Source organism: Dicentrarchus labrax, unplaced genomic scaffold, assembly GCF_905237075.1.
Source record: "Dicentrarchus labrax unplaced genomic scaffold, dlabrax2021, whole genome shotgun sequence".
NCBI lineage: Eukaryota > Metazoa > Chordata > Actinopteri > Moronidae > Dicentrarchus > Dicentrarchus labrax.
The window spans coordinates 6,265,451-6,284,466 of record NW_026136712.1 but is presented as its reverse complement, the minus strand read 5'-3'; the positions used below and the strand labels follow the sequence as shown (position 1 = coordinate 6,284,466).

Genomic DNA, 19,016 nt, shown 5'->3' with positions numbered 1-19,016 from the left:
TATAGTGTTATGTAACATCCTGTTCAAATCAATTCACATTCATGTATTTGAACAAAACAGGTGGTGTAGACGAAGGGGTACTGAGTTCATCTGACTGGGCTGTGAGGTACATCATGCATGTTGGGAGCCAATGCTTTAGAGAGCGTCAAGAACTTCTTGAGTTAGGCGAACCGCACCCCTAGAGATCTTGGATGAGTTTAATCTTTAATCGATCTCTCTCTGCTTTCAAGCCCTAATCACAGCTGAGACTCTAGCCAAATGTTTGCAATTACAGAAAGAAACTCAAAAGCAGCACCCCATGAAATTGCATGTGAAGAGGCAGCAGATTAGATGCTAGCTTACACGCAGACACAAGTGTGCATACAGAGCCCCTGTGATACAGGACTCCCATGTTGTGCTCCATCTTATCTTGGGCCTGAGGGGCGCTGATTCGGCCTTGGGCAGAACAAGAACGTCTGAATGAGTCATCAGCATTTAGACGGCCAGAAGAAGGGGCTTGAAGGAGAGAGACAGAGAGAGAAAGAGAGAGGGAGAGGTGTTCAATTTCATCAGGAGTGCCTCCAGAAATTACAGAGAAGGGGAAGATGAAATAAGAAAACCTCCAAAGCCAAAATGTCAGTGTGACCGACAGCATATCTCTCATTATTAACACACTCTAAATACTTGGAAAATGAGAGAGTGAATGCAAACTGTGAAAACGAGGATCCTCACATGGCTCATGCCTCACTGAGGAGGAAAAATAAATACATTTGAAAAAATAGAGACACTTCAAAAGTACAGAGTAAAGGGCAAAAATACAAAAGACATGTGAGGGTAAGAGTGAAAGGCAGCGTGAGGAGTTGCTGATGTGTTGGTTTCGCCTCTCCACCTTGAAATACAACTCGTGTTTGGAAAGCTATTATTATATATATTCACAGTGCCAGATAACTTTATTTCGTACAGTTTAAGAACTTTATTCCAAAACTAAAGAGAATTGTCACCTGCTGCTACATTTCTTGTGTGAAAGTGCAGAAAAGAATTTAGAATATATTACTATTGAAAGTATCTTAGATAATAAGAATTATCTCGAGACTTGGATTGCTGACATGTGCATGCATGCACAAATTAAGATATATGCGTAATGATACATATCATACATACAAAAGATGTTCTTTTGTAGTGAAACCCGTCAATTTACATGTTGTCATGCCAGCTTCTGGCAGAATGAAATTCAACAATCAGCATTCAGTCAGATTATTTTTATGGTCTGACGCACAAGTGTTGCGCACTTGGAAGCATAAAGTATTTGGCATAGAGCACAGACTTGATTGCAGTTATATTTAGGATGATTATTAGCTGTGCATTAGTGTCAGAGTTCGGTTGAATGTTGCTGCTGCTGCTGTGTGTGTGTGTGTGTGTGTGTGTGTGTGTGTGTGTGTGTGTGTGTGTGTGTGTGTGTGTGTGTGTGTGTGTGTGTGTGTGTGTGTGTGTGTGGCGCGCGCGTACTTCTATCCTTCTCAAGAGCCAGTTGTACCTTTAGACCTCAAGTGACAACATTTCTGTGAAGTCAGTTTCAGATGTGCCGTATAGTAAGACAGTTGTGTGTTAATTTGGATATCTTATTCCAATTCTCAGCATTATCATTACTCCAGTCTGTGAATAACCGTCACCTAAGCTCTGCTCCCCTTAAACACTGCTACTACGGCTGTCAAGATTTCCAATTTAGCAGATTTACAACTCGAATTTCATGGCAAGTTTTAAAACAGCAGGGTCCAGATGTTTAGACCATGCGTACACAAAAAGTGTGCTTCTCCACTTTCCACACAGGTATCCAAATGTATAAAAATCCATATGTAGTGAGTGTGAGTACTGGTACACATCTTTAACACCATGCATACTCAATGTAGTGTTTGAGTCTTTCTGAGTAATGTTGGCAAAAAAAATTGTGTGAATGTGGACAATTTATTTAGAGCTTCATTCTTTCACTGCACTGTGTTAACATAGTAACATAGGGATGTGTGTGTATGTGTTTGTGATTAACAACCTTCTTTGACAAGCCTTAACTTCTTTCTATCGAGTAAATATGTTTGTCACTGCATTATAATTATTATTATGATAACTTATTCTTTATAATATATAAATAATCAAATAAATACATGATCTTTAAAAGAACAGACATTACCATCCTGTGTTATTGAGGCATAAAAACAACCTATACCTTCAGGTGTGTGTGTCCGCTTCTTTGTCATTAAAGCGGCGTTATATAAAGGCTGTAGCCACGTGAAAGGATCTTGTGCACATACATAACATACATAACATAAATAATGCCAAAACACTGAGGCTGAAGCTACATGTCCCTGGCAAAAAGTTAGTATCCTTGCCAGCTGACACATGTACACTAGTATTACTGTACCGATTTTTTAATTGTTGTTATTTTGTTCTAACCATGTCCATATGCTAACTATAAAAATATACCTGGACAAGCATCACAGTGGATAGATTTTTTGCTTTGTTGTTCCCATTCCTGCACAAACAATATATGCTTTACTTCTTTACTTCTTTACTGCTTTATGACAAATGGCTTTGATAATGAATGTGGCTGGAGTTTCTGATTGTAAATGTACCCAAACTATAAATGTAAAGATATAGTGCAAGACAGTTAAATCGTGATACAAATATTTGAAGATTCAAATTGGTCAGATGATTTTCAGATGTTGTGATATCGTTTGTGATATCAAGGTGAAATGAAATCACTTTCACTTCACAAAAGAGGAGATTAGATTTTTTTTTAAACACAAGAGAAGAAATATATGTTGTAGATTTTTGTCTGAAAAATTAAGTTACCTTTTTTAGTCATAATTTGTCTTCAACCTCCGAACCTGACATTAGCCTTCCAGGACTAGCTCCCACACTGGATGTGCCAGTCCTGAATTGGGCTTTTTATAACATGTAAACTGTAGTCCCAGATAATAATGATTTGCTCTATGCTTTTGGAAGTAAAGCTAAGGTTGCTACTGTAGAAATCAAGGCCTGCTAAGGTTTGCAGCTTATGTTAGCGCAGATAAACACAGTGGGCTCTATTTTCGTGGGTTGCGAAACACAATATCAAAACCGCAAACTAGCATTTTCCCGGGGCACATTGAGGTTATTTCCTCGAATGCATCGGTCTGATATCTTGATACCAATCCATTAACTCAATGCAAACTCTACTCTGAGCAGCTCGGCAGCTTAATGCACTTTGCACGTTTAGTCATATTTTGTCATTTCATTGGGTGAAGATACACAAACCTCTCTAAAATCCTTTATAGATGTTTTGTTCACCTTGCCACTTTTACTGTATGTTTTTTTTTTTTTTTTTTTACTAGCTGACATGATCATACACGTTTTATTCCGATAATGGAATTAATGCCAGGCAGACATACAGATTAATGAGTGATTCTTACCAGCTCTGTAATACTGATTACCTCTCCTTTACTCTGGTGACTCTGTGACAGCCAACTGAATCCAACAGGTGCCATCTGCCATCTTTAATTGGAGCTGTGTTGCGCAGTGTCAAGACATAATTATGCATGGCAGATCATTCACTAGTTGCATTTTGTGCATCAGGCAACAGGGTGTTGCAAAATAACCACAGAAACCACAGGGCTTATGCGCACAGAAGTCTTGTCGTTTTAATGAATTATTCTACAGTTTATACTGCAGGGTAAATCAACCCGTGTGTTGGAGTCAGACTGATTGAAACAGCTCACATAGCTCCATGAAAAACCGAGCAGTTAAAACCTCTCTCTCTGCTAATAACTCTTAATCTGCTGAATTCATATTTTAAACAGTTTATTTAGGGGGATGAAAGAAGACAATGTGATTGGTCATAATTGTAACAGCCTCTTACATGCTCACCTGTAATGTATGATAATGTATTCTTTCTGAACCAACCCCATTTTCAAGCGTGCCTGCAGGTACATCAAACAAGCCTGGCTGCCAAAATACCAAAAGTGTACTTGGCCCTTCCCTGATGTAGTGGGCAGGCTGCACTTACCTGGGGAGAAGAGCCCGCTATTCAATCCATGCCATACACTTTTGCTCTTGAGGTTTTAGTTTTGGAAAGACAAAAAAAAACAAAAAAACAACCTTGATCCAATTGTATCATTATGATTTTTTCTCCCCGCTCCCTGTGCCCTCACAAGCCGAGGTCAGCCTCAATTGAACAAATAGATGCTATCCAGTGCATGCATTATTAACCTGCCCATATGTGGCGATGAAGCCGATAGAGCAAACATCATCTGATCTTCTCGCTGCATATGGAGTTAGTCTCAGTCATCATGTCTGGGCTGCCCAGTGACCTACATCTATGGGAACAAAGTGCTCATCGGCTCATGCTGTCCACTTTAGCTGCTACAGCAGCTGGTGGTCTCATGCAGCTGAAGCTGTCTGTTAGAGAGCGGGAGAAGTCATGATATCAAGAGCTGGTTGGGCCAAAGGAAGCAAAAGATTAGCATGTTCTCTACCATGCTTCCAATACTTTTTGGTTCAATATTCTTTTCTGGTTAAAGACCAGGGATAAGATTCATCTATAGTTTAGTTCATCTATATTTTGCTAATAATCCCTCATTACACAGGAGAACTGTGAGTACACACAATTATGGACAGTACAGCAGGTTAAAGCTGAAACAGGAAATTGTTGCAGAAACTGATCAAACTGATGGCTTCATGGCCACAGCTACAGTGCTAAAATAAAACCAACGTTGTAATAAACCATAGTTTTCCTTGAACAAACCATTTGTGGTTTCTTACCAAAAAGGTAAGCAATCCAAAGAGGTTTTTAGTACCGCAGATCCAACTGATTGATTGATTTAAAACCTTTCTCTTTCTCTCTTTCTGTTTATGTTGCTGTGTCGGCTGGTTGTATATGTAAACAACTGTTTGCTAACACGGTAGTCATATGATCTTCCTCAACTATATCAAGACTCATCATTGTGTTTTTGTCTTTTTGCCTTGTGGTCAAATGCAGCTTGATCTCAAATGACTGTGGTACTGAAGATAACAGAATCAGTAGCTGATCTGAGTCGTTTTGTTTTTTGTTTTTTTTTGTACCTGTGTATTTGGTTCAGTCAGGTCAGAGGTATTCATATAGATATGCATGACTTTAGTGAAGAACTAAAGATTAAATTTATTGTTTGCATGTTTTTATTCATTTGACTCAATTACCCTGATTGCCTGGGTGATCTGACCTCAGACGTACCCATGCTGTGTAGGCTAAAGTTTCTGTGTGTGTGTGTGTGTGTGTGTGTGTGTGTGTGTGTGTGTGTAGTGTGTGTGAGTCACGCCGGTGGGCATTAGGAGCCATATTGAGATTGCAGTCGTTGTTTTTTATTTCAGATTGGGTGTCACTAAAAAAAATCAGTTGCTCATTAAACAAATCATATTTCAGAACTGGAATCTGCTGTTTAAATTACTGTGAGTTCAAGTTGTAGCAAACAACTCTTGTCAGAAATCACATAAAAATCTAATATTGCCATAAATCAGTCCACTAGTGGATTAGGCCATTGTGGGCAATGTTGCATGATAATATATAGTTTTAATATCTAGTGACTAGATATTAAAACTATATATTAAAGGGTCAGCTACCACTGTCTGGCAAAATGTCAAACAGAGCTGCTGTATTAGAGGAACTCTAGATCTGTCTCACTGACCTCAACAACCTCTTAAAGGACCCCTAGGACCTCCCCAATGGCCATCAAAACTTAAAGTAGTAATGAACCCTAAACCCTAAACCCTAACCCATCTAGGACCTCCTCAATTACCATTTAAACCTACTAAATCGCTTCTGAAACCTCTTAAAACACCTTAGAACCCTCTTTTTGATTATACTATATATTATATTACACACCACAGTTCTGTAGCTGACTATACTGTACAATGTCAATATAGCTGAAGATAAATGTAAAGCCCTCAAACTATCATGTGTTGGGAAAGTATCTCCAGGTTAAAGGCACATGATCAGTGTCAAAGAAGCCAAATCATAGCAGACTGAAATTTCTTCCGTTACCTGAAAGAGACAGACTGCAGTCACATAACTGTGTCCATGATAAACAAGTCACACTCTGAGACTGTCAACCTCTATGGCTTTAAAATACATTTTCAGCTGTTGTCTAGCCAAAGTATCTTTATTTGTTCCACTTAATTCTGATAGTAAAAGTAAAAGTGACACTGGGAGAGCATTTGGGTCCATAATCTTGACGTCTGCATGCATTCATTTTGTGTTTTCGCAGCCAGTAAACCTTTCAGCTGAATCATTGGCGATGATATAATCAGGGTGATATAATAGGTTTGACCTCTCTCCTTTGCCTGGAGGTGGAATGGGTGCAGCCATAACAAGAGGTCATAATCTTATTAGGCTTCAGCGCACATAAAAGGGATGTCTTAAGGACAGAACTAAGTGGTGGTTTAGAGGCAGGAAGGGAGAGCAAAATGACATACTTACTGTATTTTCTCTGTCTAGTAAAATTAAATCAACCTTCAGATTGTTTCAACTGTTCATTTAAAGGTAGTAAAAACATAAGCTAAATGAGCTACTGTGAGTTAGCTCTGGTTAATGTGCCAAGTAAGCAATGCAACTGACTGATCCCTCAGTACCGTGCTGAAATGTTAACCTGAGAGTGGCAATAGATGTAAGGTCATGTGTCCAAAGGCCAAGGGAGGATACTTTTTAGGATCATAAACATGACCAGCAAATTTTATGGAAATCTGTCTGTTAGATAATGAGAAATTTAATGTGCAAAGCTGCCATAGTTTCCAGAGGGAACACTAATGGAAAGAATGAATATATGTAATTCACCTATTGCTAGCAGATTGTGCTCAGGCACAGCAGTCCTTTGAGCTAAATGCTAACATCACCATGCAAACATGCAGTGGCAGTGCTGACATGTTGATGTTTAGCAGGTATGTTTACAATGGTGGCAATTGTGTTAGCACGCTCACATTTGCTAATTAGCACCAAATTTACATCTATAATCAATCAAGTTTGTGTACTTTTAGTCTGGACCAAATGACTGACAGACAACATTGCCATCCTTACAGCCACACTGCTAGCGAGGCAAAACATTTCCTGTCACCAGAATTTGATCCATGTTCAGCTAAATTTAGTTTGTTTCATTGAAAGAGCATGTGCTCAGAGTATTTTCTGCACTGCAGTTGACAAAATGTCCATAAAGCCCCGGATATTTAAATATTCAATCGTTTTCTTAATTGAGTAGGATTTAATCATGGTGTTGCAGGTGTGCATGTGATCCGTCTATGTTCCTGTTCTCTTTCTCCTCGCTACTCCGGGACAGCACACATCCTCGCATTAATGCACTTGGCTGTGCGTGTTTGTGCATTTGTGCTTGTGTGCAGGTTGTCCTCCACGAAACAGGGCTGTACATTGATACAATGGATCAGCCACCAGCTGTTGAGAGAATTAGTCTAAGTAGACTTTCTGCCAAGAGACCAGGGGTAGTAAATGACCACAACTCAAGGTACTTCAAAATATGACTCTTCACATTGCTGTATTACTTAATATGTTGCATTTTAGGTTCGGTGGTCAATGTATTCTTGTTGTGTGGATGGGTGTGATTAGGTGAGGAGGTTGGAGGGTGCTTTAAGCTATATTTTCCCATTTTCTGTGGTTTAGATGCTCTCTTGTCAAGGAACATCAGACGTCAGAAGTCCCTCCCCCTCAGATGTCTTCCTAATGTCCTGTGTTCAAGCTCATTCAAGTGCCTGCATCTCAGATTTAAGTGGGCTGATGGGGATGCAGGAGGAGCCTGTTACATTGGCCTTGATTTAATTTGTCATAGAGAGCTGCTAGTTCTGCCAAGCTGGCGCCACTTTCTGTACTCTCCTCATCCCTGCCCCTTCCCATGGCTTTACTGATGATTTGATAACAGCATCAGTAGTCTGTCCGCAGAACACCTGAGTATTTTTAGTGTACTCCATACCCTGTGGAAGGGTGTAAATCATGTTAGATGATTCTGAGGGAGATTCTGCAGTCCCATCGCTGCTTCGGACTAGAGTGCACTGGCATAAATGGCCTTCTAATGGGGAAGGTGGAGGGTCCTTGGCATGTTTCCCACAGAGTAATAAGATGTGTTCTTGGGCTTCAAATTAACCATATGTGTTTCTCAAAATAAAACCTCTTGTAGGAGATGAGATGCGATGAAGGAAGGTAATTATAAAACAGGCTTCTTTAATCACATACAGCTGCCTGCACAGAATGAATCAAATAATTCCACATCTGTCACATCACACTTGTATGCATGCAGTATGTGTTCTCACCCAAGCAACAAATGCATCACATTTAATTTTCATTGCAGTATCATTTCATTGTGTTTTGATTCACTGGTTATGCTGTAATCACTCACCCAGTCATCCTGTAAGGTTTTTGTCTATTATATTCATATTTTTAAATAAAATAAATGTCCATGATAAAATAAGAATAAAAATAAAAATAAAAATGACATAATACGCAGTTTCATAGTTCACCCTTCACATGGACCCACCCCTGAGCCACTTGTTTGTTGGTCTCTTGGTGTACAGTAATCCATTTTATATTGCAAGCAATTTCCTATTCCTCTCCATATGAGTGGTGAGCACACACTCTATCTCTTTCCAACCTATTTCTCTATTTTACTTTCATACTTTCAGGCTTTCATCTTCAGTTGCAGCCCAAGCAGCAGTTTTGTTGAGGGTGCTTGAATTGTACATTGTGTACCTCCTCCCTACTGTATTCTTGTATTACCTGGCTGCCACATCTTTTGTTATGTCTTTTAACATTTGATATACTTGGAAATGTGTCTGGAAGTGATAAGTATGGGGGGCATGGGGGAGTAAGAAAAACGTGAGTGGAAGAAAAACATGGGTTACGGGCTTCTCAGGAGCTCTGTAGATATGTACATTAACAGTGTGATACTAGATATGTTTTTTGTGCTTTTTTTCTAACTCAGTACTAACTCTTTTACAAAGGCTACAATTTAACTGTGGTGTAATAATATTTTTTTAATATCTAAAAGAGATGTGATGTGGCAGCTCAGCGGTAGTTTCATGACCACATGTTAACTATGTGTGAAGTGGTAAGATATTATACATTATTACTCACTGTTTTTTTTTCCTGTCGTTTCTTTAAACTGATGCTATGTAAAGGTTGAGATTTGACTCAACTTATCCACTTTGTCTTGCTGTCTTCTGTCTATATTTGACGTGTGAAGCAGTAATATGCCGTCCAATACCACATTAACACCACTGACTACCGCCAAAAACCTCTCTGAAAAAAAATAAAAAAATAAAAACTGAATTATGAGCTAAACAAAGATCATCCAAAAAGTCTGTGAACAAACAAATGCTGTGTAGCGTAGCCTGCTAACTAACTTGTGGAGAAACACAATAGACTAGTTTGAGGAGACAACGTGCTAATAAAAAAAGACACATTCAATTTTAGCTGACCAATTAACAATAGCTAATGTAAGCTCGATATCTTTATCGACTTGAAGACTAGATAAGTTGAAAAAACGCCATCAGAAAGGTAACAGTACCTCATGTTAGCTCGATATCTTGACTGGACTAGGGGAAAAGCATTAACAGAAAGGTGCATTCAATGTTAGCAGACCAGATAGCAGGAGCTAATGTTAGCTTAATATCTTGATAAACTAGAAGCAGTGCCTGAAATGGGGCTGTACTCACGGGTACTTCTACTGGCACTTCAGATTTTTTGTCTATATCAGTACCCTTACTTCTTACTGCGTACCACAGCCTCTCCCTGATTGGCTGGTGTTCATTGTTTTCTTTGGTTTGGTTGGTTGGGTTTGGGCATTAGAACTAGGGTTAAATTTCAGGGTTGGAGCCAATCACAGACAGAGTAGCTTACTAATGCTGAGAAAACAGCACTAAAAATGTCCTTCTTAAAATTGATGAAAAACACCACTTAGGGGTTATGTTATCGTTTTTTTGGTCCAATTCAGGAACCGACTAGAAGACTAGATTCAGGAGAAAGTGTGAACAGTAAATTCCGTATTAGCTGTCCAAATAACAGTGTGCACATTTAAAATGATACATACCAAGATTAAAATGCATTACTTCATCTTTTCACCTCTGTATTCACAAACTTCTTATCATTATTCCCTCCATTGTTATTGTTCTGTTTGTCTCTGGCTCGCTGTGTCCCAGTGTCCTACAGAGTGGACTAATGTAATTAACATTGGGACGTAACCTTAGTCTGAGTCACAGAAGCGCTTAAAAAAACTTTAATTACATAGCAGTCTTCTTCCCTTGGTGTGGCAATAGAGAGAAAAGAGGGACGAAAGGGACATTAAGGAAGAAGCTGCTGGCAGCTGCAGCCGACATATGGTGCAAAAGAACTGCTATAAAGCCCTGACTTTCTTTGTTCTCTCACCGTATAAAGTTTTTTCCCCTCCAACCTTTTTCATTTCCCTTCTCTTTTGCCATCTTTCCTCTCCTGAACATAGAAAAGGTGCTGCCATGGCAACATTTGTGCCCTTTTTTCTGCTGCGTTTTATACTCATACGCACTTCCTCAGCCCACAGTCTTTCAGTCAATAATACCAGACAGACTGGTTCACAATATCAACAGACAGGTCAAATGCTTTTCATGTTGCACAACTGACAGGACTGAACTCTATTTTAAATGTGCATCTCGGAAAATAAAACTCTGACCACTTTGTGCATGGTGCAGCTTGGAGAGCTGAAAACTGTAAACATCAATGTTTCAGGAAGAGAATGCAGCTGCCTGGTTAACTTTTATGTAGCAGCTGTCTAAATAAATATGAACAATATGAACAGATACATGACAGATACAAACAGCATCCAAATGTTTGCAGTCATTTTTTAAATTTCCCCCGTCACCTGATTGATTTGTCACGAATGTCTCACAACAGAACTCTTTACAGTGGGATGATCCTTAATGTCCATCAAGGATAAAATTCCAAAATCCATTTAGAATCACAGAAAAGAGGCGCTCCTTTTAACTCCAGATCTTGCTGCAAAGTCATCAGATTCATACTTCTTTCTTCAGTGCCAAAAGTCATCCAGGTGATCGTCTGTAGGGTACTAATGGAAATGCCAAAGCAGCTTGACATTCTGTGATGTAGATTTGCTAAAATGCAAGCAAAACAGGCTATAGGCTAAAGGCGTAGAAGTTCAATATTCAATTTGTTTGGAACATATTTGTTGTCCAATGCAGACTGTACCATAGGTGTTAATCTTACCTTAAGATCCAGTATTAAGGCCTGGCACCCTGGGTGTCTTGCAACTGAAGAGTTGACGTTAGGAATTGTCTCCAAAGTGCATGCAAAATGCCAAGAGAGCTTTTTTTTATGTCCTGTGAATAGTTTTGTAAATTTTTTTCATAGACACTCCAAACGTACATCTGTACCTCCTGACATTACATACACAACTTCTGTTTTTTAATGATGCAATATGACCCTATGAGCTGCTCTAAGATGGTCTGCTTTTTGTCAATGAGTCATTTTATTGAAAATAGTTTCCTTTTTTTCAATATTTTAAAAAACTACTTGACCTACCATTACAACATCCACTTTTAGATACCATACAAATCATGAAAAAACGCCCATTGCAATTCTGTATTGTATTTTCCCAGTGTTAACACCTTTTGTTCTATTTCAACTGTTTATTTGGGCCCAGTCTTATCAAGTCAGGTACATGATGAAAATATTATTTTCTTTGTATATTTTGTGAGCAGTTGCATACGTGATAGAGGAATATGAATAGCAGTAGAAAACAATTTAACACAGAAAATTAAGCTGTCAATGATTTCTACCAACTTCCGGTGTAGACCTGGCCCACTTCTGGTACCAATCTGAATACAGATATTTTTGTGAAATAAACAGATTATAGTATCTTAAAAAAGAACATGATTTGAAAGAGCACACATTTCCACGATTCCATGACTCTACTTAAGGACTTGTAAGTGATTGCTTTGTCCAAATACCCAAATCCAATCACTTGACGTGGCATTTTAAGATCAGATTTGAAAAGCAAATAAGGGAAACAAATGTCAGCCCATGTCCAAGTCCATGAGGAATCCATCAAAGAATACACCAGCATGTTAAACATCCATAAGCTAAAAATCATTCAATCAAGGCGTTTGGCCTTGCAATCAGGCTCTCTAGGGAAAGGTCTTGAAAGGACCAGTATTTTTGGAGGCCCATTGTAGCTGAGAAAAACAAAGCACTTCACCCTACTTTCAGACATGCTTACTTTCTGAACACAGTGTTTTGTCAGCCCTCAGTCAGCCATCCACTCAATGACCTCCAGTCAGTCAGTATTTACATCCATTTGAATAGACCTGAATCCATTCTGAGATGTCTAGTTTGAAGTCAGTCAGTTCCTTTGCCCCTATTTTACTCTTCCTTTTGCTAATGAGCGCAAACACTGACGAAAGAGAAGACATCGATTCACCAGCCACTACATTAAACACTGGAGGTGATTTCAGACTTCAGTTGACAGGAAGAAAGAGTGCTTTGATAATGTTGAAGCTTTTACTGTTGAGGTTCATGAAATGTTGAAATACAAGGTTTCTGACATTTTAAAATACTAGGTAAGAAACAGGAATGAATCCATGTTTCAAATGAATGGGTAGAGAACTTTTTGTCAAAGCACAAAAACAAACATCCTTGGAGGTAAGTGAAAATGAACAGTAACATACGCAGAAAAGATAATTTAAAAAAAAGATATTATCAATGGATCAATTGTCTGTGTATAAATTTTCCTCGGGATAAATAAAGTATCTATCTAAGGGGTCATTCATAGTAACAAACCCACAGATAATTAAAGCTGCAAGCAACGTTGGGTGGGACCTCGCACTCCATGTAACTCAGGGCGTGCTGCGGCTGTGTCACGTGCTGTCAAAATCACAGAAAATGCGCACGGAATTCAAAATGGCTGACTTTGATGCCACGCCACGGACACGCCGTTTGACGGAATGTCGTAAATAGCACAACTTTTAATCAGCACCATTTCTTGACTGTACTGACAAATTCTGAAGCAGATCCGATAAATTCCCTAGGAGGAGTTCGTTCAAATACAACGTGAAAAGTTAGCCGAAAGTGAAAATCAAAATCAAAATGGCCGACTTCCTGTGGGGATTGAGGTATGGGTCCAAGAGGCTTTTTTGTACGTCTCGACATGTTACACATGCCTACCTAGTTTCATACATATCGGTGAAACGTGGTGCCGGGGCTGCTTTTGTCCTATCCTGTAGGGGGCGCTACAAACACGACAAACACGATTTTTGGTATGTGAGCTTCAAGCACCAGTCTTCACATGCCCTGTCAATTTCATACTCATAACTATTATGGTCTCCGCCCAGTGATTTACCATGCCACCAGAGCGTCACCTAGTGGCGGATTGTTGACACATTTATTAGCAAGTCTCAGGGAGTCATGGGCAGGCATCGTACCAATTTTTACAGGAAGTGCTAATTTTATAACGTGCTTATTTTTTATAACATGCTTATTTTTTGAAATATCAAAATTCTTTGAATTTGTTTTTTATAAGGACGGTCCCCAGATGCTGCGTGAATTTTTTTTTTGCGAATCGGATAAAGCGCATGGGGGGAACACAGAAAAGTAGTTGATGGACGTTTCGCGCTCTAGCGGAGAAAAATTGTAGGCGGAAGTGGGCGTGGCCTATATGGGGAGATTCAGCTCTATTCACCGAACGCTTGGATACAAGGTTTATGAATGTGCGACAAATGATGCACAAGTTATTAGCCTAAACGCATTTTTCTTGATAGTAGCGCCACCTAGTGGTCAACCCGAAAGTGACGCATAGAATATCCCCATTTTGCCAAATAAAATTTTGCCAAATAAAATTGAGTTTTCGTATATGTTCAGGGGGGCAAAAATGCAGACAAAGGGGGCTAAAAATAATAATAGGTAAGAAGAAGAAGAAACATAGCAAATACAATAGGGACCTCCAGCGGTCGCTGGCTCGGTCCCTAATTATCACCCCAGTTTGCAATACACCTCAGCTCTATGTAGCGCTTTACTGTCCTTCAGCTCAATGTTTTGCTTTTACAGCCCACAACAAAACTGTTTTGGTTGCATTTTTTAGCAGCAGAAGAGCCAGATATTTCCACCAAAAGAGAGTGAATAGTGAATTGAACAGTCATCAGGTTGACAGAAACATGACTCCAGATAAATTAATAAAATAACGAGACCAACCACCCGCAAAACTGGTCGATGGGATTTTTAAGGGAAACACCATCATCTTATGTCTCTCTGTTGTTTGTCAGGTTGCGAGATGGGAGCATCGTACACGGAGACTCTCCAGGCTCTTTGGAAGCCCCTACCTGGCCTGTTACTGCCTGGGCTTCGTCATCATTCTGCTCAACGCATGCCGCAGCCACAGGTGAAGCACACTCTTTTCTTCTCATTCTGCATTTTTATCCTCTCAATTTCCATTAATTAGAAGCATTAGTTGTGAATGTGTGTACACTACCAACTTGAACGCACATTTGCTGTGGCTGGCCAGCATTACACACCACAACCATGTGTGCATTACCAGAAGCTCCAGTGTCAGAACTCCAAGCCTAGAGCAAATCCACTGGCTTCCAGACAGGATTTTATGCAGCCTACAGGGCTAAGCTGTTAATGGTCAGGAAATCACTCCAAAACAGTCGACTGGCTGCTTGTTAAACCCCAGTGTCTCGTTTTTCATTTCTACATGTGCTGAAAATGGAGATGATGTGTGTGGAGTCATTTGAAGGAACCTTTGACAGAGCTTTGCTGAGTAACAAGAATAATGTATCTAATTTATTTTGCTGTAATCGTAAACTAATTGAATTACTTTTTATTGCGTAATGCATTACATTTTACCCAACATTGCCCAACCCTGTTTCTTCTTGTACCTCTTCTCTAACATTGCAGTTTATCTCACTAATATGTTCTTACATTAAGAGAACAGTTTTGTTTCAGTTTTTTCTTATATTTTTGGGGGGCTTTTTTGCCTTTAGGAATAGGACAGCTCAAGATAGACAGGAAAGGGAAAGGGGAAGGGAGAGAGGGAATGACAGGCAGTAAAGGGCCTGGACTCGAACCCATGGCCACTGCAGCAAGGACTCAGTCTCTGTAAAGGGGGCGCCAGCTCTGCCAGCTGAGCTACCAGGGCACACTGAGAATAGAATTGTATCTGCTGTTCTTTCTTTCAACTATCTGCACTGACCAGGAAGTAAGAAAACTTCAGCCTTTACCAGCTCTTTAAGAACAGTACCATCCTCCTTTCTACTGACTCACAATGTCAAATGCAGAATAAAGGTCTTATATAACTTGACTCTCAATCACCCAGTTTGTTGTTTCTTAATACTACACCCGGCTGAGCAATTTTGTAAACCTTTGGTTGTTCTGCTCAGTTTTTAGCATGCAGGACTCACTCTTTTTCTCTTTCACTGTGTTTCTCTTCTTCCTCTACTTCTTTCTTCCACTTCAGTGTCCTCTTTTTTTTCTCTCTCTCGCTGCTGCTTTGTATGTGCCAGTGTCACCCCGCGCCTGCCATCATACCATACACGCTCCCACACCTCCCACTACGGATCAAAATGTGACAAAGCACCCTCAACAAAACCACACATATACAGTACGCCAGCGCAAGAAGATTTATTTTTCCTCTCTCAAAGGATGTCTGTGATGTCTGTTGCCGAGCAACAATACTTTTGGAACAAGGTGCTTCGAAGCGATAAATTGTCTTCCCAGCTTTCTCTTCTTCTGAGAAGAATATTTATCAACACACAATGCAACATGAGAAACTAACAATAGTAGTAGCACATAACAGTTCATTTACTCAGCAACAGAAGATGTGAATGAAGTGAATAATGGCTAAGATGCTCAATTGTTCAACCTGAACTTAGTCGTGTGAAAGTAACTCTCGAAAATATTTGAAGAGCTTTTAGTTGCACTGTTGCACTGTAATGACTAAAGCAAGGTTCTAAAAAAATGAGTTTTGAGCTGATGTATCCCTGATTCACCCTCCTGACCTACAGAGAATAAATCTGGTCTGGTACCTTGGTTGGTACCAATGTTCAGCCTCGTTTTTCTGGAAATGTGAGGGGTTTACAAGGGTGTTGTCCACTAATCAGAAGGTTGGCTGTTTGATCCCTGATGTTACCATGGAATCCTATTTTTTTTCTTTGGCAAGTGACCATGGCATATGCAGGATAAAGCCCTTTGAGGTGTCCATAATCAGGAATTGAGGAGAGAACACATTCATGTTCTGTTTATTTCTGTTATTCTTTCACCTCTTAAATTGTAACAAATTGTCATCAGAACAATGCAAAAACACAAGATAATATATATATAAAAACAGTGATTTTAAGACTTCTTCCAAAATTTGTCTTTTTTGTCCATTGTGAATATTCATTCAACTTAATCAGTTTTTTTTTGTCAGACACATAAGGAACCCTTCAAAATAAGATACTTTACAATTTCTGTGCAGCTCAGCTCTGTTCACAGTGTCTCGAGAAAATGAGCAACAAACGTCATTTTCATTTACTAGCTCCTGCTGAAATGTGTCCAGACGCCACTCCTCCCTGCTTTATACACTTGACGTAAAAGCAAAAAGCACAGTAGCTCAAAGAAAATGTACTTGTGTTTCTTTATTGAAACATAGATGAAGACAACATTATTTATGATCTTTACATGTGTAAACTGACAAAAAGACTATACAATTAGATATATATATAAACATAGTGCACAAAAAATGTCTTTTCAACAGTTTATGTACATACTGCAAGTGGTTTCACAACTTTATGATAGTGATGAAGAACTTACAAAGAGGCAGTCAGAGATGGAATCAAAGTACAATTGCACAAAATAAGCCACTGATCAGGCTGTTGTTGCAGCCATTTACAAATATACAGAGACCATTTTATTTAACTTCTTTGCGAACAGCATTTCCAGAGTGAGATATTATTACTGTATTCATTCATTTTTTTTCTTTAGGTATTTGACACTGACATTCACATCTGTGCTATGAATTCTATATGATATGTGATTGAAAATCACAGAAATAGAAATCAGTCTGAAAAGAAGCCTTTTTGTGCTGCCTTTGTCATCAAGCACACATTACATGTAATAACCACAATTATTTTCAAATGGATACACAGCAGACCGATGAATATACCTTAGGCACAGTGGTAGATTGACACTCTGCTGTATGCTGTGTAATAATGGCAGATATTCTGCATTAGTCACCTCCCTTAATTAGTGATTAGGAAGGTAACTGGATGGTCCCAGTTACAATATGGTAAGGCTGATTGCTGATTAGTCCACTCTGCTCTCCAGTGGTAGTTTGATTAGCTTCTAATTAAAATAAATTGAAAAGGCTCCTGCTGCTTGACTTTATGTGATAGATAAGAAAGTACAGGCATGATGTGTGCATTTTGTATTGCCATGCTACTGACGCCTCCATTATATTACTTTGCTTAGGAATCTGCTTGAAGCAAGTGACTGAAAATCACTGCAATAGTCAATATTAAGTGCTCAAGCTTAGCCTTTTTATTTCTGTCAACTGAAACCCTAATAACATATTATCAGAATTGTTTATGACTTGAAAAGGAGCAATACATAAGGTCTAGACTGCCCCCCAGCACAAAATGACAATATTTCCAGGGGGTTAATATAGTTTCTCCACAGATTTTAAAATTCACTTTATGGCCTATTCATTGTTTTAAAAGAAAATCTCCTCAGGCATTAAAACCATTTTATAAAATGATTCAGGTAAAAGTGCAGATGTCATCTGAACTTTGATTTTACAGCTTTCCTTTGTTCCATTTTTCAAAAATCCATCCAGGCCATTCTAGTGAAATACACTTTACTTTCTAAATTTAACTAAATATTGCTGGAAAACATTGAAGATATATATTTTTTGCAGTCAGCTCATTACATAATTTAAACCAAAACAAACAAGAAACAAATTAAAATTAGGCAACTTCCTAATGACCAGACTTCTCACTTGATTTATTAGCAACAGTTTCTGATGAGTTTATGATCTCAATCACTAGTTTCAAGTCTTCTTCCATATAGCGTGATTTAGTAAATTATGGTCCAATGTATAGTAGAATAAACAATAAAGCAGAGTATGCTTTAGGGTGTAGCTACCTTGTTATTGAGAAGTCATTCTCAGTGAGTCCGTCTAGCTCAATGCATGAAACTGTTTATGTGTAATATGTGAAAGTTAGTGAGCAGGCCACTATTTTTTTTCTCTGCTCAAAAAAGGAGCACATCACAGTATGTCACCCACATGCACCATGCTCTCATACAAGTATGGCCACTTCTGGCTCCAAAAGACAAAGATGGCAATGGCCATGATGCCAAACTTTGGTGGGCCCACAAACCAGTGGGTGATGTCACAGTGGGTTTACACTTGGTTCTGGACTCTCATATACTGCTGGAGTTAAATTTGACTAAAACTTTGAAAATCAGACAATGACAAGTGAGTAAACCATCCTAAAAGTGTGAGTATAACCCTATTTTGTATTTAAAAGGTACATAAACAGAACTGCGGCCATTCTTGACATACTGACATGGTGCAAATGGTTTTCCACAAGACAGCAGTGCCCTTCCTCCCTGAGCTATTTTGGGTGACCCTGGTTCCTATAGTGTTACGAGACTCACGGTCGGTGCTCTTCTGCAGCTTTGATGGGCATGAAACCTTCCCAGTTAAATCATCACCACAAAACATAACTGCTGTGTTTGGAAATACCTGGTGGGTTAGAGAAGCGGGCTTTGACCGGAAGGTTGTAAATTATCACAGTTTGGCTCTGCTAGCTGTCCCCTGCTGTAAAGTTGCAGTGGAAACGCAGGTGATTTTGTCTCTGCTTGACACAACACGGAAAAACATTATTACAGATTCCAATCCCGACTAACAAACACAGACTGATTGATTGACCAGCAGACTAATTACATTACAGGTTCACTGTTGTGTTGCCAGTTTTTCTGTCTATTTGACTTACTTATACACTGATTGATTCACTGG

At 39.1% G+C, this 19,016-nt stretch overlaps 1 protein-coding gene across 1 annotated transcript in view; it reads left to right on the top strand.

The window, feature by feature from the left end:
* pemt (phosphatidylethanolamine N-methyltransferase) overlaps positions 1-19,016 on the top strand; it is a 64,833-nt gene that overhangs the window by 14,282 nt on the left and 31,535 nt on the right. The window contains exon 3 of the mRNA XM_051418004.1: positions 14,284-14,399. Within this exon, the coding sequence (XP_051273964.1) occupies positions 14,284-14,399 (116 nt within the window). The remainder of the gene's footprint in view (positions 1-14,283; positions 14,400-19,016) is intronic.